This window comes from Furipterus horrens, unplaced genomic scaffold (genome assembly GCF_987537825.1).
Source record: "Furipterus horrens unplaced genomic scaffold, mFurHor1.1.pri manual_scaffold_12, whole genome shotgun sequence".
NCBI lineage: Eukaryota > Metazoa > Chordata > Mammalia > Chiroptera > Furipteridae > Furipterus > Furipterus horrens.
In genome coordinates this window covers 24,958,592-24,981,262 of record NW_028327182.1, presented here as the reverse complement: position 1 = coordinate 24,981,262, position 22,671 = coordinate 24,958,592, and the positions used below count along the sequence as shown (strand labels likewise).

The window sequence follows — 22,671 nt, the reverse complement described above, 5'->3', positions numbered from 1 at the left end:
CACCAAAAATGTGATGGGCTTTGAAGCTTAAGTTAGTTACTGTGCTAGGTATTGGGACATACTAGAGAAAGTAACCGACATTGATGTCTGTTCTTGGGAGTCTTTAAGCTGCATAAACTTCAGGCTACAAATGCTGAAATCACAACTTGCAGAAATTGCAGGTTTCCTATGAATATTACTAACATGAGATTTTTAAAAGAACGCATGAATCAGTTTTGAATGCCATCATGAAATTAACTCAGTTGTTTTTGTCTTTTTGTAGAATCTCTATGGGCAATAGCATACATTCATTAAATTTCGAGCTCTTTATGGATATGCTCAGCCAGTATCAGGATCTGCTTTATGAGCTAGCTCAGGAAATAAAGATAAACAAACAAGAAAGAGCTTTTAGGTACAAAGTATAGTTTGAAAGATTGAAGCTAAAGCAGAAAGTACAAAAGAACCATAGAGAATGACTAGTGAAGATATTCAGGGAGTCTGAGGTTTTATATGGTCAGTCACCAACTACAATGTCTGTTCACTGTTTTGTTGTATGTTCTTTATTTGTCAAGTAAATCTGTGGCTGTGCTGGAATAAGGTGACGTATCTGCCACATAGCTTAATATGTCTTATTGGAAGACTGACCAAAATGTTTCACGAAATTAATATAATCTTGCTCTTAAATTCATCAGAATACATGCATTAATTTAAAGCCATAAACTGATTTCTTATTTTTTCACAACAAATGGTATCAGAAGTAATCTAAATTCAAGAGGGTTGGTTACTGGTTTTATTAGATTTAATTGGTAAAATTATTCAAAGTAATATTCAGAAAAACAACAGTCAGGTGAGAATGACACATTAGTGAGATGTGAAAATAATATAAGAGGGAAAAACACTCCATAGAGATGAGAAAAAAAAAAACTGTCTGAGGGTGATGTTAAAACAATTTTTTTTGCTGTGGGTCTAAAGTGAAAGGTCACCTTCTAATGATTCTGTTTTTCTCTGAGTAAAACAGAAAAAGCAACAAGACATTAGTAGACAGACATCAAACCACAGAATTTTGAGGCCATTAAATCACATCTGGGTGGGGGGAAAGATTCAAATGAAAGCTGTACTATTTTGTTTTAAAAGAGAAAGATTAATTGAAATAAATGTTACATCATTCAAAACCACCAAAAAAGTAACTGGCTTTGAGGCTTAAGTTAGTTACTGTGCTAGATTTTGGGATATACTAGAGAAAACAACAGACGTAGACACCTGTTCTTAGAATAGGATTAAAAATTGGGAAAATTCTCTTAATTAAAAAATCAAAATTTTGGGAGACTTCCACTCAAGACAGAGGCATAGGTAAACAAGGCTTCCCTCCTGGCACAACCACATCAAAATTAAAACTAAATTACAGACCAGTTGTCACTCAGAACCATCAGAAATCAAGTTGAACTCCAACAATATAGAACTAAAGAAACCACATCTGTACAGAAAGATAGAAGATACAGAGACACAGAAATGCAGAACAAGCATGTCTCCACACCCACGTGTTATGGATAAAATTTTGGGAGGAATATCTCAGAAGTGAGGGGGTCCCAGCTCCATACCAGGCCCCCCAACCCAAAGTTCCAGTGCCTGGAAAATAACCCCCCATAACTTCTGACTGTAAAAACCAGTGGGATTTGAGTTCATGGGAAAAAAAAAAAAAAACTACTGGACTCTCTGGCAGTTCCTCTTAAAGTGCCATGCGGAACTTACTCAGACTCACTCTTTCTGAGCTCCAGCACTGGGGAAACAACTTGAAGGGCACCAGTGACAAACAGAGAGGAACCGAAGAGTCTGCCATCACGGCAAGAGCTGGGGCACAGCTTTCTCCCAGACAGAAAGGTGGGCAGAGGCCTTTATGGCTGTTTTGAGCCCTACCCCACCACAGAACCACAGAACAGGCAGGCAGGAGCCATATCTAAGACTCCATCAACCTGGCTTACACTGTTTGCCCTGCCTTGGCGTTTACCTGGTGCTCCGCCCCATGCAACTTCTGGACCTGCCCCCAGCCATTACCACTCTGGTTAAGTGGCCCAAGGCCTAGCACTAGTATCAACCAGCCTGAATCACACTTTGGCTCCACCTGGGAACCTCCAAGCCCAGCACAAGCAGCAGTCATCTGCAGATTGCTTTGTAGCTCACACTGGGTAACCCTGGGTGGAACACAGTGGTGGGTGGCCCTGACCAGCACCACCTGGGAAAACCCAGAGCCTGTGCACCCAATGTACAGCTATCAACCACATTGGAACACCACCAGTCTGCCCCTGACAGATGATCCTCCATGGGGGGCGAAGGCTGGTGATCAGTGGTCCTTACAGCTGACTGGCCTGGGTAAATCCCTCCCATAAACCTGCCAACAGCAATCCAGGCTCTATTACAAGAGGAGGGTGTACTCAGCCCACATGTGAGGGTGCACTTTGAGTGCCAAGTGTGGGTGACTGGGAGGCTGTGCCACTGGACCCCACAGACCACAATCCCCGAAGAAAGATAGTCATAGTGGCTCTAATACACAGAAACAAACACAGGGAGGCTACCAAAATGAGGAGACAGAGAAACATGGCTCAAATGAAAGAACAGATCAAAATTCCAGAAAAAGAATTAAACAAAATGGAGATGAGTAATCTATCAGATGCAGAATAAAAAACACTTATTATAAGGTCGCTCAAGGAACTCAGTGAGTTCTTCAACAGTAAAAAAGAGCCAGGCAGAAATGAAAGATATACTAATGGAAATGAATAATTTACAGGGAATAAACAGTAGAGTGGATGAAGTTGAGAATCAAATCAATGATTTGGAACACAAAGAATAGAAAACAAACAAGCAGAACAACAACATGAAGAAAGAAACAGAAAAAAAAAAACCAAAACGATAGTGTAAGGAGTCTCTGAGACAACTGCGTACCAACATTCACATTATAGGGGTGCCAGAAGGAGAAGAGAAAGAGCAAGAAATTGGAAGTCTACTTGAAAAAATAATGAAAGAAAGCTCTGATTTGGTGAAGGAAATTGACGTGCAAGGCCAGGAAGCATAGAGTCCCAAACAAGATGGATGCAAACATGTTCACACCAAGATGCATCATAATTAAAATGCCAAAGATTTAAGATAAAGAGAGAATCTTAAAAGCAGCAAGAGAAAAGCAATTAGTTACCTACAGGTGAGTTCCCATAAGGCTGTCAGCTGATTTCTCAAAAGAAACTGCAGGCTAGAAATATCCCAAGTCATGAAAAGTAGGGACCTACAGCCAAGATTGCTTTACCCAGAAATATATAATTTAGAATCAAAGGCAGTTAAAGGACTTCCTAGACAAGGAAAAACTAAAGGAGTTCATCATCACCAAACCATTATTATATAAAATGTTAGAGGGGCTTATTTAAGAAAAAGAAGAAAATCAAAACTATTAATACTAAAATGGCAATAAACACATACCTATCAAAATTGAATTAAAAAAAAATCCTAAGCAAACAAGAAGAACAGAGACAGAATAATCAATGCTAAAAGTGTTTTGATGATTAATAAGTGGGAGGAGGATGTGGGGAATGGGTAAAGAGGTGAGTGGATTAAGAAATACAAACAGGTTACAGAATAGCCATGGGGTGTAAAGTATAGTATAGGAAGCAAAGTAGTCAAATAATTTATACACATGTCCATGGACATGAACAAAGATGAAGGGATTGCCTGAGGGAAGTGGGGGCTGCTAGGTGGGGTGAGCAAAAAGAGAAAAATTGGGGTGATTGTAATAGCACAATCAATAAAATATTTTTAAAAAACTAAACATTTTAAATACTATTACATTTTGATATTTGGTATGTACAGTGGTGTTAGAGTAAAACCGGATTTCTTAAGATATTAAATATTCTAGCTTGCCAAAAAATAGAAGAAAAGAAAAAAAAACAACCCAAATAATGAATTCCATATATAAGCACTATAAAAGGTGCATTAGAAGTAATTGGATCGATAATACAGTTATAACAATATGTGAAACTTACCAAACATTGTTCATTAAATATTTTATTTATTAGATTACTATCATATTTATTTCTTATTGTGTTTAGAGAAGGTCTATAACAAATCACAGATATAAGATAAATAGCTTTAATATAGTCTATGTGTATGTGTGTATTCTCCTTACAGAATAATGTTGCAAATTAATAAGATAACGAAGTGGTTAAGGATATTTCTCATGCCTGTTGAGAGAATTTACTGTGTCAATGAGATATCCATTTTCTAAAGAATGCAAGAAATGAATTCATTAAGCAATAATGTAAGTGGCAAAAAAATTTGATCAATAAAATATGAACTGTTATTTCTATGTAAATATTATAAAATATAAAAAGGCTAAAGAAACTACATAGTTTTCTGTATAGGAATTTTTAAAAATAACATACAAGAGAAATGTTCATTCTGTTATTGTAAATTTTACTATCTGTAGTTAGATATGCATACAGGAAAATTTTAAAAAACAATTTGTAAAATTTTGTTATTATTTTCCAACTTCAGTGGTTTTTAAAAAAGTACTGTAACTTTTAAGGAAAAATATTTATTTCAAGAAAAAAGATAAGTATAGATGGTAAAATATTAATAATATATATATATATACTCTATCAAGTAAAATGACAATATTAACGCAAATTAAAATATATTATTATGATTGCTATTAAGAGGTATAACAGAAATTAAGAAATAAATATTCAGAGAGGAGCTGGGAATGGGTTATACCTAATTCACATAAAAACAATTCCAAGAGATGTCTTGGAAAACTTGCACTCGACACTAGATGTAAAGTTGGTAGTAAGTTTCAATTCCTTTTTCAAGAAATCTCCGTATTACAAGGAAGCTATTGGAAGAATACCTCTAACCATTTTTTTTGTATATTGCTTCCCATTACAATGTGATCCATAAGGTGCATATAATTTAAACTCCTTTTCATTTGTACAGAATGGTTTTCCAAAGTAGCAATGTTAGTAAGATTGTGGATTTTTCTTAACAACTACAGTCAAAAGAAATTTCTACAGATTATTTGATATTAAGATAGTACTAGTAGAAAGTCTGATAGTTGAAACTATGCTGCAGAAAAGTAGCTTTACCAAACACAAAAAGAAACTAAATTATCAGCAGTTTTTGTTTATCTCTGTAATTCTGCCCTACTGTTCTTTTCTCAAATAATAGATTTTTGAAATAATAACGGATATTGACATTAATTATACTTCTAACAAAGTATTTGAGACTAGGATTTTAAGAACAGTGAACCATACTGACTTTGTGATAAATTAAGATACTTAAATGCTCTATGACAAGACAAATCATACGGAGTACATAGAAAAACAAAATAAAATATGGTTAATAGTCTTTCTTTAACATAAAAACATTCTACTACTCAAACAAAGTGTGTACTTTGCAATTTGTGCTTTCTGTGAAAAATAAGTAAATTTTCTCTCAATAAATTAAGAAAATAATGTATTTGGTGATATAAGAAAGTTTAATGATAAGAGGATAAGGTAGCACACTCAGTTGAAATAAGATGCCTGAGAAGCAGATAGGGAAGAGAAGAGTCAAATAAACATATAATGTAAAAAAAAGTAAAATGCAAACATTTTAGCCTACATCGACAATAATGAAATTCATAAACACGATGTCAGTGATTGAATCAATGATATAGAAGACAAAATTTCCCATTTAAGTATAAAAGAAATAAAATTACTGAGGAGAAAAGACAGTTATGGAAAAGAAATCCTATTAAAGAAAATATTTAAAATATTTATTTTAAGCATGAAAATAATTGCTTTTTTATCATATCAAATTTTGAGAAATAGTGTCTATATTATTTAGATGTAAGTATATCAGATATATTTAAATACGTTTGATGTAAAAAATCAGAGACTATTGACTTACATTTAGTGTTTTTTTTTTTTTTTTTAATATGGCAAACTGTTGCATAACCAATTGAATTTACAAGAGATTTTAATGCCCAGGAAATGTTTACTTACAATTTAGGTGAGAGAATCAGTATATATTTTTTTAACAATGTGTTTAATAGTAACTATGTAAATACATACATATTTAGAAAAAGCATTTCGGTTGTCAAACGTTAAGACTAACTAAATTGGACAGGGCAATTCATTCAACATTTACTCAGTAGATATAGTGAAGGGGTATTAAAGCCCGGGGATATGATAATGAATGATGCATACAAAATCTCAACATTTACTGAACATATAAAGCTAGTAAAAGAGACAAAAGGCTATAACGTATGTAATTTCAAGAACAGTAAGTTAATAGTTTGGCTAGGTATGAAGTGTTGTCTTTTAAATATAATGCATAATAAACATCTTCACGTGGACAAATTTTGTGATAAAATCTGAACGATGGGAAGGACTCAGGCACATGGGATTTGGCAGAAACAGCATCTCAGAACAAGAAAAAAGCAAACTCAGAGGGATTAAGTTGGGTTAGAACTTGCCATATTCCACACATAGATAAAAGGGCAACTTGGCTGATGTACAGAGAACAAAAACAAACTAACAAACAAACAAAAAGATTAGGCAGGGACAATATCTGGTGGGTTTTCTAATTGCAAATAAAGCCCTTAAGATGGCTTTGGCTGCTTTCCCAAATGGACTGTAGGTGGAAGAGCAGGGAGAGGAGATTGTTAGCATGAGACGTTCCAGGAAGGATGTGTTAATAACTTTGTTTAGAGCAGGAGTTCTGGGAGTGAGAGAGAGTCTATTTTGCCACCCTCAGAACACATTAGGTGACGTCTGGAGACTTTTGGTTGTCACATTGGGGTCAGAGAATAACTAGCATCTAGTGCACAGAAGCTCAGCATGCTGCTAAACACCCTATAATGTACAGGACAGAGCCTTGCCCCTAACAAAAATTATCTGGCTCAAAATATAAGCGGTATTAAGGCAGAGAGTTCCTGATATAGAATGTTAGAAATGGAAACGGTGATAGGTGACCAAAGTCCTATAGTTATACAAAAGCTATAAATTGGTCACCAAAATTTAAAAGCTTTTTGAAGGCTCTCAGATAATTTTACCAAGAAAGATATAAGTATGCAGATTTTTAGTGGGCATAATTCTCATGAAATATATTTGCTACATCTTTAACCAGCAATTCATGTGAAGAAGTTTTGTTTTCTATAGAGATAACCAGAAAAAAAAGCAGTCTTGATTTGTCAATTCTACATGAAGACTAATTTAAAAAATAAAAAATAAAAAACTAAAGATGAAGGACCCATGGACATGGACAACGGTGTGGAGATTAACTATGGAAGTGGGAGGCGGGCTGGGTGGAGGGGGTGAAGAGGAGAAAACGGGACAGCTATAACAGCATAAACAATAAAACATTAAAAAACAAAAATATCGAAAAAATATTTAAAAATACTTTTATTGAATCAGCTTATTAAAAGTTATTTTATAAGACTATTCACTAAAAAAAATCTTTTTAGATAAAAAAGAAAAATCTACTCACTTGCCATTCAATGCTGCTACACCAACTGTGCTTCGGGCAATTGACATACTGGCTACAAATGTCCATTGCTGACTCTGGGGATCCCACCTCTCCACGGTATTCAGGTAGCTCCAGCCATCATGTCCTCCCACGGCATAAATTGGGCCTTCAAGTACTGTCACACCTAAAACACGGGAGAAATGAAAACAGAATGGGTTTATTTGGTAGAGACTAATAGGGTTTTCTGTGTACACTATCACATTGTCTGCAAATGATGATAGTTTTACTTCCTCCTTTCCAATTTGAATGCCTTTATTTTTGTGAATTACATTAGCTCTTTTTCATTACTAAACATTAGCTGTTTCAAAGCTGTTAATGTTGAGTGCTTATTTAATATCTATCTTTAGAAGGTAGATAATAAAATTTATGGTTACAAATGCTTTAACACTTCGTGGTTTTAAAAAATGATGTAACAGTATATACAGACATACTGTAAATACAGGACAGAAGTAATTAACTTTATGCAGACTTTAAATACCTGTGAAATCATTGGATCTACCAAATTTTAAACTGATATTTATACCACTAAAATATTTTAAATTTTTTGAAAAGTGAGTAGGGCCTTGTCTGGTAGCCTGAAAAAAGGATATATCTATATTCTAATTTCCTAGAACATGATAATGTTACTTTATTGGATAAAACATTTTTACAGATGGGATTAAGTTAAGGCTCTTGAGATGAAGAAATCATCTTGAATTAGGCAGGTGAGCCTTAAATTCAATAAGTGTCCTTAGAAGAGAAACACAGGGGAGATTTTAAACACAGAGAGGAGGCAATGTGAACAAAGTGGCAGTGATTAGAGGGATGTGGCCACAAGCCAAGGAACAGCTGGATCCTCCAGGTGCAGGAAGAGGCAAAGAAGGATTCTCTTGTAGAGCCCTAGAGAAAAGTAGCCCTGCTGACATGCTGATTTTGGAATTCTGTCCTCCAGAACAGTAAGATAATAAATTTTAAGCCACCAGGTTTGTGGTAATTTGTTATGGCAGCACTGGGAAGGTAATGCAGTGTGCTTGGAGAATTGTATCCTCTAGAATGCATGGTTGCTTTGTAATTGTTATTAGAGATTCCACTATGATCCTCAAATTTTTTTCTTAGCTTTACATACTGCACTGGATTGTGAGACAAAACAGTGAAAGAAAGTGTACATAAAATTATGCTTCTTTCTGTACATGTAAATAAAGTTAAACTAAGTATAAGATTGGAAATTTTAAAAATATCTGGAATATATTTTACATTATTTTACGTTTTGTGTGTGTTTGACTCTGTGTAACCAAATTAGCACAGAGTCATCATCATCATCACCCAAGAATATGAGTGTGAATTGGCATGGGAAGAGACAGAAGGAAGTATGCATAGATAGATATCTTTTGTCTTGTCAAGGAGGATTCTCAGGAATCCCAGCAGATTTCTCCCATACTTCTCTGTCTGGGGCTCAGTTACAAGCCTATCTCTCGTCTAGACTAATAACTGTCTAAGGGAATCAGTTTGCCTTCCTGATACTCCTTAGACTGCTCCATTGTATTCACATAAAAATGAAGTTATTTTAGGAAAGATACAGTGGGGTATCTGGTAGACAGGGAATCAACAGTGTCTGTCCTAAGGATTTGAAAACATGAACAGGCCTGGCTTGAACAACAAATGGGAGGGATGGTAATACATCTTAGTCTAAATGAACTTTTAGAAAAATAAGTCAAACACTTTTACTAATTTTGTTTCCTACTATAAATTGTTGAATTAGAAAATTTTGGTTTTTTGCTGTACATTACCCTGATGGAAAGGGCAGTGGATATTATTGCAAAGTTTTCTCCATTTTAGAAAAGAAACAGGAAAGAAAATAGACATGGGTTTATCTAGTTTAAGTAAATTATTGCTACATTTATTAGTTACTAAATCATTAAGAAACATTTCTGTAAATGAAAACAAATACATTATTTATTAGTTTTTGTTTCAGGCTTATACTGAAATTATTTGCCAAAACTATTTTAACCAATGAAAAATCCAGATATTTTGTTTTAATATAAAAATAGTTTTTGTGTATCAAAGGGATAGTGAGGAAAAAACATGTTTATTTTTGTGATTTACACATTTTAACAGATTTTATACATTTACAAATTAAAACTGTTTTAACAGTTAATATAATCAAGAATTATCAATCTACACCAACATAATCACTATCATCAACTCTTTATTAAAGTTAATTCCACAGATTTTTAGCAGATTTATCACAATTAATAATTTCAATGGAAATTTTTATTTGTAAAATGTCCTCAATGTTTTCTTTCCTTTTGTTTTTTCCATAATTTGTCTTATTTAATTTTCGCATTATGTATTTCAGCAACCACGTAACTCAGTTGGCTACCTGCCTATCTTCTTTCTTCCATTCATTTTCAATGCTGCTAAAATATTGAGATTCATCTCCCAGGAGTACAAACTATCCCTGCTCAAAAGCTTGGAAGATTTTCGTCTGTTAAGAAAGTATTGAACTTTATCATGTGATATAATACATAATTTAGTATCTGGCCTCAAACTTTTAAAATCTGTTTACCATTGTTATAAATTATTTAAGATAGTCAAATGGAATACATGGTGTTTCATCTATGTTTCATATGGCCTATCTTTCATGACATTTCTTATATTGTACCATATACTGCAGAATATCTCTGTAACATAACAAAATTCTATGCATCATTTATTTTTTAGTTTAATCTTTATTATATTTTTTCCATTACCATTTAGTCCCCTTAATTACCCCGTCTCCCCAGTAATCACTACACTGTTGTCCATGCCCATTAATCCCTTTTCCTTTTTTGCTCAGTCCTATCATTTATATCTCCATTCAAGCCTCTAAAGATATAATTTTCTCTTATTTACCAAGCTGAAAAAAAAATGCAACCATTATTTGATAGTTTTTAAATAAAAATTGTAATTTTTCTAGATTCTTTTCAGATAATTTAGGATTTGTGTCTACAAAACTACAGTTTCTGTGAAAGTAAGATTTTTTTTCTGATAAATTATTGAGTCTTACAAAACACCTAGAAGTGTGATTTAGACCTAATGGACAATCAATGCATGGGTGCTCACTAGCGGCATGAGTAGATGAACCATGGAGAAATATAGAAAAAGTAAAATAATTGATTACTTCAGGAAACAAAAGCTTAGGATAACAAATCAATCTTCTGTGACTTGAAATGCAGTGTATGATGATAAAGAATCTCTGTAAAGATGTGGAAGGGTTGTGCAGTAGTTTGAAAGAAAATTAAAAGGCAAAGCCTTGAGAAAATTTTCCTCTATGAAAAACTTATACTGATTGTTGATTATACTTAATTTTTAATGTATAGCATAATGTTGAATTAATAGTATTTAATAAATGCTTAAAGAATACATTTTAAAATTAAGTAAAAACTATAAATTAAAAAATTGAAATTTTATTTAAGGCATTGTTATTTCTGTGGATAGTAAAAGGAAACAGTTCTATTTTAAGAATTGAAAAAAAAATATTTCCCCCATTATTTCATATAGAATAATCTGACTATTTTTTAGATTAAAGGAGCTATTTTTGTAAGGTCAATCAAAAAAAGAAATTAGAGTATCAACTTTATAAATCAACACAGTTTAAGTTATACTGAATCATGGGATTTTTAAAAGATTGTTTTTATTAAATTTTTTAAAAGTAAAGAATTACAGAGTTACTATTTAAAAAAAAATTATATCCCAACAGCAGATTTAAAAAATTTGTGCTGGTATCTTGACTAAAACACATGTCCAATGGTTGTAAGAAGATATTTTACCAAGTAAAATCTCAATACTAACTTGTCAAATGATTTCTAGCCATTAAATACATTTCAGAACTGCCTTAAAGATTAATTTTCCCACATTTGTACACAATTTGTTTCTGTTACACATTGACTTTGAGACGTTGTGATTAAAGCCCAGTAATTATTAATAACTCCATCAGTTGAGACCTTGTTTATACCTATGTTAATTATTAAATATTTGTTCTTTAAACTGAGATCCCTTTAGTTTTTTCTAGGTTGCACTGACAAAAAGAAAAATATATATACTTGAATTTCCGGTGTGTATAGAAATTGAACAAGTATGTTTCTTAATGAAGGAATTAAAATATTTTTAAGTTTTTGTTAATATGTTTTTGCAATTGATAACAGTATCTTATATTCATTTAACAAGAGCTTTAATGTGAACTAACAATGTTTCAGGCACTTGTGAGCAGTTAAATAAAAATGAATATGACATAGTCTCTCCTAAAAGCTAGAAGACTGTGGAAAAATGTTTAATCTACCGGTAATAAATCACTTAACTTTGCCTTCAAGTCTTAAATCTTTTAGGGAAATGCAGGTTAATAAACGTTCTATATATTTTTAGATGTAAGCACAGGTTAGAGACCACATCTAGAGATTCTTCCACTAATGACCCTTGGTTGTCAGTCAGTGCTTACTTACATTCCAGCAGCAATCAACCTTTGTTGGTACAGATTCAGGTTAGCTGTTTCAAGTTATAAACAGTTAGGAAATTTGAAAGAAACAGATATAGTTTCTGTGCCAAGAGAGACTAACAATAAAGAGATCTGGGTGCACAGCTTTAGATGTTAGGGTTTTCTAAGTGTGGATAATATAGTATAAAATACTTTTGAGTGAATTCTGTTTAATAACAATGATGTTGTAATGGTTCTTTATTTCATGCCAAAATAATTACAATAGGGAGACCTGAATTAAAAAGTGAATACATGATATCAAAAGAGTAAATTCCACTAAGCCATCTTCCTGATTTGTATCCATTTAGTATTGCAAAACTTATAAATAAATAGTATAAATAAGATAAAATAATTGCAATAACACTAGGATCCCAGAGCGCCATCATTTTAATATCATGGACTTACATAGTTCTTAGCTGATACTTGGAAATGCTATTTTAAAGGCTGCAGAGAAAAACATGTTGATTTAGTTATTCCATTTCTGGTATACCTGTGCAGCTATATTTCATTAAATGGAAACAAATAAAAATCAACATAAACAAAATAAGCAACTGTAGGAGTTGAAAATAACTGCTCACAAGTTCCTGAGGTGGTTTTACTTGTTGACCCCTCTATTTCACACATCATTCCATTAAAACCTCTTCGGAATTTGCCCATTGCCTGGGAGTAATTGTGTGACATAAAGGTGTTTCTAAGCTACGGCCTGAACAGAATAGTAATAAAAAGTAACTACCAGAGAATGAAATTGAATGCAAAATGTTTGAATATCCTTATAATAACAAGCAAACTGCTTCAACACTTGGAGGGTCAGTTTTCTAATCTGAAAAGTGGTGAAAATAATGGCATTCACTTTTAGGAGCTGTTGTGAGAACTAAATGAGAAAATGTATACTTAAAGTCCTTTGGAGAGTTTTAGCACTTTTCTTTTTTAAAAAATACAGCCCTTAGTGTAACGTAATTTCATATATTGAAGGTCAAAAATAAGGTCAAGGTCAAAACTTTGTCCAGGAAGAAACAAAAAAAAAAGTCTGGATTCACCTGAATTCAATTGCTTCTTACACTATTTTTATTATGGCTCTCCTTATTCTTCTTAGTTATAAATTTTACATATAATAGTGACATTTTACATTTATTTCTAAAATTTGACAATTATGACGATTCAGCACCAGTTACTGCTTAAGGATGTTGAATAATCAGTATCTTTTTATGCTTATTGATTTAGGGAATATGCAACCTTTTATACTTGTCATTATCAAAAGAGAAAAAAATCAATATCAATATTAATTTAATTTTACTATATATAATAGTCATTTAAATATAAATATTTTATAATAAAAATAAAAAAGTGTGTTTTAGAAAAATAATAATTGGACTACTGTTTAAATAAAAAATAAAGACCCTAAGTGATATAAAAATTATAAATCAAAGCATTTGTCTTTTTATTAACAAATAGTATGAAAATCTATTCATTTAAGATGAGATAATATAGAGCAAAAATTTAAGGTTGTGGTTGTTTTACTCATAAAAATCCAAAAATTTCAATTTCTATATTCTTTGTAATTTGTTAGAACATATCAGCATATGGACTATAATATAGTTTTCCTATGTCTTACTTCAGTTTTTATTAAGAAAGCCATCAATTCATATTTAAGTTATTCATATCTAATTTAACAGGGAAGTTAGCTTCTGCAAACTACAGTGGTTTGTTAACATTTAAACAACCCATCAAAAGCTCAGATTCAAGTGTGAATTAATACAACATCAGCTATGCTAATCATATTTCTTGTGTATAATTAATAGAAATATTCTGTCCCTTAATGAAATGTGTGGTATTTAAAATATATGAACTAAGAAGAAATATTTTCCAAGCACTTCTTCCTTCACAAAGACAGACTATATAGTTCTAGAAGAAGGTTATAAAATTATAATTATAACAGGTTGTTCATTGCATGTTCAAGGGTTTTTTCAAGTATAACAAAATATGGGGATTCTCTTCCTTAGTCTGAACCACAATTTTATCTGTATGCCACTTAGAGCTGTCTTTTGTTTAGCATACAAATCAAGTAGTATGTTTGGCTTCTGCATATGTGTGTATGTGTGTGTGTGTGTGTGTATGCATCAAAATTTGATCCAACACTTTATTTTTCATTGACACAGTCAGTCAGAGGGGGAAAGAATTAGACTCTACAACTACCTCCCACTGCTAAAGGCTACAGATATCTACCAAAGAAACCCTAGTACTTATATTCTAAAGTTAACATATTTATACAAAATATATTTGTATTATATATTTATATATATAATTAACTTTTAATGTCTCAGAGACATTCATCATTTTGTGTTATTAACATACATATTATGTAATAGTTATTATATTGAACAAAATTTGTCATTTTAATTAACAGCATACAAATAAATATCTAATAGAAAAACTTTGAAAACCTCAATAGTGTGGTTCAGTTAGTATAATAATGTACATATTTTATGTGTAAATAAGTTATTTCCCTTATTATATATACTTCCAAAAGGAATTATCCTAGAATCAAAAGAAAAAGTCCTAGAAAAAACACCTATTAAATACATGGTTTTTCTGTTACCTTACTAAATCCAAAGCAATATGACAGCAGTGTCTTGTTTATTCAGTTTTCTGTTTGGCATCCAGAAAAGTCCTTGCTAAATGAATAAAATTTACTCTGAATATTTCAATCTAACATAATAAAATATCAATTTGAACTTAGTTTATCTTTTGGTGTTATGACAGAATCAATATTAAAGCAATTATTTTATAAAAATTAAAGTGAGGCAAATATTTTATTGCAATAATAACAAAATATGTTAATCTTCTTAAGAGAATCTGTATCAAATAAAGAAAAAAATTTTGAGAGCTCAGAAGAATAGTAACTATGCTGCATTATGCTTCTTAACATACTTAAGAGTCCTAAAATTTTGGCCTTTCTAACAAGAATAAAGATTAACCATAATGTACTATTCTTTAAAAGAATATATAAACTCAATAGATATATATGTGCATATTTGCAAGATGCATGAAAAAGTGTAATTCAGCAAAAAGTGCAGATCAATCTAAGAAGTAGCAACAAACAAGAAGAGTCATAAAAATGGGGGGACAGAGACAACCCCCCACCGAAAGGAAAGAAGGAATCCCCAGAAAGATTGCTAAATGAAATAGAGGAAAGCAAACTATCAGATATGGAATTCAAAATGTAGATTATAGGGAAGCTCAATGAGCTCAAAAAGCTCAAAGAAGACTACAAGGAACTTACTGAGAATTACACCAGCATGAAAAAGGACATAGAAGCTATCAATAAGAGCCAGGAGGAAATGAAGAATACAATTTATGAGTTGAAGAACATAGTAGAAGGAATTAAAAGCAAGCTAGAGAAAACAGAAAATTGGATCAGCAAGATGGAGGACAACACTGAAAAAAATTCCCAGACAGTGCAACAACAGCATCAAAACAAACAAACAAACAAACAAAAAAAAACCCTGAAAAGATGAAGAGGCCTTAAGAGAGCTGCAAGATAACATGAAACATAATAATATATGTATCATAGGAATACCAGAAGGAGAAGAGGAGCAAGGGATAGAAAATCTGTTTGAAAAAGTGATGACAGAAGACTTCCCTAACTTAATGAGAGAAAAAGTCACACAAGTCTAGGAAATACAGAGGGTCCCAATGAAGGTAAACCCCAACAGGCCCACTCCAAGACACATAATAATTAAAATGTCAACATTGAAAGACAAAGGGAGAATCCTAAAAGTAGCACGAGAGAAACACCTAATAACATACAAGGGAACTCCAATAAGGCTATCATCAGATTTCTCAACAGAAACACTACAAGCCAGAAGGGAATGGCAAAAAATATTCCAAGCAATGAAAAACAAAGGCTTACAACCAAGAATTCCCTACCCAGCAAGTCTCTCATTCAAAATGGAAAGTGAAATAAGGAGTTACCCAAACAAAAGAAGGCTAAAAGAATACATCTTCACCAAAACAGCATTGCAAGAAATGCTAAAGTGTCTGCTTTAAGAAGATGAAGAAACAGAGAGAGACAGAGAAGAACACGAGTACAAAGAGGAAAAATGACAATGAATAAGTACCTATGAAAATAACCTTAAACATTAATGGATTATATGCATCAATCAAAAGACATAGGGTAGCTGAATGGATTAGAAAGCATGATCAACATATATGCTGTCTACAAGAGATGCACCTTAGAACAAAAGATCCACAAAGACTGAAAGTGAAGAGATGAAAAAAAAATATTTCAAGCAAATGGACATGAAAATAAAGCTGGGGTAGCAATACTTATATCAGACAAAACAGATTTCACAGCAGAGACCATAAAAAGAGACAAAGAAGGACATTTCATGATACTTAAGGAAAAAATCCATCAAGAAGATATAACCCTTGTAAACATATATGCACCCAACATAGGAGCACCCAAATATGTAAGGAACATTTTGAAAGACTTCAGGAAGGCTATAGACAGCAACACACTCATAGTAGGGGACTTTAACACCCTTTTGTCAACAATGGATAGATCTTCAAAATAAAGAAACACCAAGGATATTGAGGCATTGAACAACACTCTAGATCATCGGTTCTCAACCTATGGGTCGTGACCCCTTTGGGGGTTGAACGACCCTTTCACAGGGGTCACCTAAGACCATCGAAAAACACATATATAGTTTCATATTGTTTTTGTGATTAATCACTATGCTTTAATAATTTGCAACAATGAAAATACATCCTGCATATCAGATGTTTGCATTACGATTCATAACAGTAGCAAAATTAGAGTTATGAAGTAGCAACAAAAATAATTTTATGGTTGAGGGTCACCACAACATGAGGAACTGTATTAAAGGGTCACAGCATTAGGAAGATTGAGAACCACTGCTCTGGATCAAATGGACTTAGTTGATATATATAGAACTTTTCAACCCAAAGAAGCAAAATATACATTCTTTTCAAGTGCACATGGAACATTTTCAAAGATAGACCACATGGTAGGACACAAAACAAGCCTCAACAAATTCAAGAACATTGAAATTATATCAAGCATCTTCTCAGATAACAATGGCTTGAAACTGGAAATCAACCTCAAGGAAAAAACTCAAAAAATTTCAAACTCATGGAGAATGAATAACCTGTTATTAAATAATGAATGGGTTAACAATGACATCAAGGAAGACACCAAAAATTTTCTGGAAACAAATGATAATGAACACACAAAAATCCAAAACCTATGGGTCACATCGAAAGCAGTCCTGAGAGGAAAGTTCCTAGCAATACAGGCCTATGTAAAAGGGATAGAAGAATCTATAATAAAAAAAATATAATCCTACAGCTACAAGAACTAGAGGAACAATGATAAACAAAGCCCAGAGAGAGTAGAAGGAAGAAAATCATCAAGATCATAGCAGAATTAAATGACATAGAGACTAAACAATCAATTCAAAAAATCAATAAAACCAGGAGCTGGTTCTTTGAAAAGATAAACAAAATTGACAAGCTTTAGCAACGCTCATCAAGAAAAAAAGAGAGAGGACCCAAATAAATGAAATCAGAAATGAAAAAGGAGAAATCACAATTGATACCACAGAAATAAAAGGATGTAAGAGATTACTATGATCAACTGTGTCACAAGAAATTTGACAACCTAGATGAAATGGACAAATTTCTGGAAACATAATCTTCCAAAACTAAACTAAGAAGAAGCAGAAAGCCTGAACAGACAAATGACAACTAGTGAAATTGAAGCCATAAGTTAAAAACTTCCAGCGCACAAAAGCCCCGGACCAAATGACTTCACAGGTGAATTTTACAAAACATTTAGGAAAGAACTAACTCCTATCCTTCTCAAACTATTCCAAAAAATCCAGGAAGAGGGGAGACTCCCAGACTCATTCTATGAAGCCAGTATTACTCTAATTCCAAAACCAGGTCAAGACACAACAAAGAAATAAAACTATAGGCCAATATTGCTGATGATCATAAATGCTAAAATTCTCAACAAAATATTGGCAGACCAGATATAGCAACACACTAGAAAGATCATATACCACGATCAAGTGGGATTCATCCCAGTGATACAAGGATGATTTAATATTCACAAATCAATAAACATAATACAAAAAATGTCTAATTCAAAGAGGCTTTATTAAATTTTGGCATGAAAATACAAATATATAGTGGCATAGGTATATTTATGCATACTGTATATAAATGTGTGGTCTGTTTTAATTTCTTAAATTTTAACATATTGAGTTTTTTTTTGTATTACATTATAACAATATTAATCTGCATTTTTCCATCCTTTAAGAATGTCAAATATTACAGTCTGGTAAAATTATGAAAGTGACTTTTCCTTTATTCTCTTCCTTTTACCAAACATAAAATATAGTGAGTTCATTTTTGCATTGTTCTTTTCTTTTATTCCAAAGTTTAAAATGAAATATACTTGCAACTTATAAAAAAGGTATATTTATATCATTCTATTCAAGTTGAAAATATTAGTGCTATAAATTTTTGGATATTAACATTTTAGAACCTGCTATCTCTCAGGAAAAAATTAACTGAGTACCTGTGATATATCTCTCATTGTATAAGTCAGCTTACCATTGAAGCTGCTTCCAAATTCTATTTTGGATGTCTACATTTAAAACGATCTTTTAACTGCACTGATCAAGGAAGAAAATGTTTCTAGGACATCATTTTTTGTCTTTATAGTTTCATGAGTAGAAGCTTCATGTCTTGTGAAAAGGTGAAATGTTTTCGGAATTAACTTTTGTCTATATCAAATATGACAATTTTATCCCTTTCTCAGGGAAAATGGGAAAAAATGCAATATATTTTTGTTTAAATCTTTTTCTGGTAGTGCTGAATGATGAGTTAATCTAATAAACCTAATAGATAAGTCATATCTAAGGATATGTCTAACTTCCTATGCGTGGCATGGCTAATACGCTCAAACCCAGGTATTTAGTGTCCTGGAGTGTTTGCTGTCACACAAATGACAGGCACAGAGGCACACTGGGACTACACTGCTGCTCAACACAGGTAATAGCGATTGAAAAGCCTAAACATTTGAATAGAAGATTTATATTATTTGTCTATTAAAATTAAATATCATTATAGTAATATTTACATAAATAATTAGTAACTATCTCCAGCAATGCCTTCAACTTCATAGGACACATTCTTTTAATTAAAAATATTAATTCATTCAAAATATTTGCTTTCCTGTATATGTTCAGTGCTTAATGCATCAGAGCAGAACAGCAAAAGACTTTATTCTCTTGGGCTTACATTCTAGCAAGGGTGATTTTAATAAACACATGAAGAAGGGTTGATTTGATTTCACCTAAAAATGAAAATACATATAGTCTTTCAGTTTCATGAGGAGATACTTTGGGAGTAATTGAGGTGAAATATATTTTTCTGGATGCCTAAATAATTACAGGACAAAAATTCATAACACCACATCAATAAAATAGCAACCAAGAGTATTTCCCTAATGTCATAACATTGACCATGACAAAGATCTTTATAGTTAGTCTCAGGGTAGCTGTATGTAATTCACAAAACTCTAGACTTATATAAACAATAGTTCTACAGATTTAGAAATATTTTATCAAATCAGTCACTGTATCAAAAATTATAAGCATGCTTATCCACAGAATTTCAGTTGGTTATTTATGTATTTGTTTAAAATATTTTAAGCATTAATAAATTTACAGCGATAGAAATATAGATCAGAATGCTTGTAGCTTCTCTCCATTATATAAAAAAGAAAACAATTTTTAGAAAATTATAAACTGTTTATATTCTTTTTTTATTTTTGACACTATTACAGATGTCCCCTTTCCCCCTTTGCCTCACCCTATTTTTACCACATTTTCTGTGTCCATGGGCTATGAATACATGCATATACGTTCTTTGGCTACTATCTTTCACCCCCTCCTCTCTGAGATCTGTATCTACTTTGAATGCAGCATGAATTTATTTACTATATATAATATAACATTATCATTTGGTAATCTGCATGAAGGAAAAACATACTAAGTTACACAATTTATTGACTAAAGCCAAATATGGTTTTAGAGTTAATATTGATAACTTTGCTCCTTGAGGAGGAATTTCCTGTGCAGGAGATGAAGAAGCTTAAAGTCCAAGGTCCCTGCTTACCACACTCCCTTTGAAGCCCTAACGATGTGATCAGATGGCAACTGCATTTCTCTTTCTTGAGGATCTCATTTTTCAGCTCCAAAAAACCTGACTCTGTTCCTAAGCTCATCATATTTATTGTGAAAAATGAACTTGATATATTCTAGAAATAGTAATAAACACATAATCACAAAGAGGTTGAAAAATCAATGCAAAAATAAAAAGTAAAACAAAACAATCCTGAAATCTGTGAAGAATTCAAAACCAAGCTTTGCTACTAATGAGCTGTGTAAACTTCAAGCTACCTAATCTCTCTCAGCCTCAGTTTTTTCATTTGTAAGAATAAGATGCTGGAGTAAATACTCTTTTAGATACTCTCTATGTTTAAATAGCTATTAGCCTACATATTTTTGTTTTGTTTTGATTATTCTAGCATCCCATTACCACCTGCACATTAAGATGCTAGTATTGAATGTATTTTTCTATTAAAAGTAGTGTTAACATGCATTTTAAATTGAGACATGAACAATTTGCACGGTCAGTCAGGTTGAAGACATCTATGAAAAAAGTTAAAATGTAAAATGAAATAATCTCCCCAGATAAATCTGCAAAAGCAAAAGAAAGCAATGAATTAGCAGTCCAAGACAGAGTAACAGGAACTGAAGTGGTAAGCTTTTCATCGTTGACTTAATATCTTTTCTGGTCTATTAATAGCTCTTTCTGTGTGATTCACCTGAGTGACCAGATCGCCCCCTAAAAATCCAATTTAATTCATTCTCTGTTCAAGGATATCAGTGCATTTATACCTTTATTATTTGGTATTTGGGCTAAATTCTAATATACATGGCCAGTTATGCACATGAAATTACCTAAAATTAAATATTTTATTTAAATTAAAAATTCCAATTAAATTGTTATCATAGAGTGGGACTATAGAGGTCATCGTATATATTCTCCTGAATGTTTTGTGCTGCAGATTAAACATGGAAAAGGAAATGTGTTATATTTTGAAATATATTCATGTGATAATCTAACACCATTGAAATTAATTTGTTTTACAATAATGTGGTTTGCCACTCAAATATTCTGTTTTCTTTACACATTTGTGTTTTACATATTTCACTTCATTGATTTAAATTATTTTTTATTCAACTTGTCTGACTATTAATCATTTATTGTTCATTTTAAGCATTGCCTCTCCTTAGTAATCTTTCATAATTATTCACTTGACTTAAAACAGTATAATAATAACACACTTATTTCCCTTAAAACATTTCATTTTAATTATCATTTAACTTTTCTGATCTCCTTACTCAGGTGTAAGATTCTTGAGTACAATATCGTATTCATCTTTTTATTTTAACATGATTATTATAGTATATGGTAGTGCAATTTTAATGTTTGTTGAATGATTTAAGCAGTAAACATTCTCACACAAATCTGTCTCATATTTAACTAGAATAATTCTGTTAACCTTTCTTTAACTTAATACCTGATTGTATTATTGAAAAATTAAAGTAGTAATTCCAAAAATATGTAAAATAGATCAATATTTTTAAAATTAAAACTAGGCAGTAAAAATAGAAAAAACAAGCAAATAAATATAAACTAGAGCAAACTGTGATTGTTACAAAAATGCCTGGTGTTTATTACTGTTGACTGTAAACTTACTTGGAGAGTTTGTAACATTTAACTCCCAAAACAAAAACTAGTTAGTTACACTACTTACAATATTCTTGTGATAAAAATTGACCAATGCTCAGGAAAGCAAAATTGATAATGTGACTCTTAGATCAAACAGATACATCTCTAAAGGTTTTTCATAAAGGAGAATCTATTTCAACTATTTCTTTTCAGATCCTCGATTCAAGGGGCAGTGTTCTGGAATATGTTCTATTAGCTTTTGGCATTTTATCAAAGCACAGTACAGTAAAGGAAATTCTTTCTGCTCGGTTCACAAATTCTTAACACTATTGCACAATACAACGTTCATACTCCTTAGCAGAATACCATGTGGAAGGATGATGTACAATTGTTGTCTATTTAAGACATGGGATATATGCAGATCATAGAAGAATCATGTTGAAGATTGATCACATGTTTTTGTGATATGAAATTTTACTATTGGACATGAAGAATAGATTAAGTAAAACAATATCTGTAGCTAAATATATGTATATATATTTTTTATTTGTGAGAAATTGCAACTAGTGTATATAACAAGTGTGTATAATATTAAAAGTAGGTGTTATTTTTTATTCATATCTTTTCCTTTAACACCTAATGGAATTCTAAGCACTAAAAAGTCTTCAATAACAGTTATTTAAACAAGAACATAGCTCATAGGAAATATATCAGGAATGATCCAAGCTTAGAATTCCACAAGTAACAGGACCACAGGAGACAAAAGAAAAAAATAATAAATTGATATTCATTAAGTTAACTTTTGTGCTTCAAATGACACCATC

The 22,671-nt window shown here is 32.0% G+C and overlaps 1 protein-coding gene across 2 annotated transcripts in view; it reads right to left on the bottom strand.

Moving 5' to 3' along the window:
- Positions 1-22,671, bottom strand: part of KLHL1 (kelch like family member 1) — a 323,324-nt gene that overhangs the window by 29,002 nt on the left and 271,651 nt on the right. For both annotated transcript variants that reach the window (XM_090257994.1, XM_090257995.1), the window contains one exon: positions 7,486-7,648. In XM_090257994.1, coding sequence (XP_090114120.1) covers positions 7,486-7,648 — 163 coding nt within the window. The remainder of the gene's footprint in view (positions 1-7,485; positions 7,649-22,671) is intronic.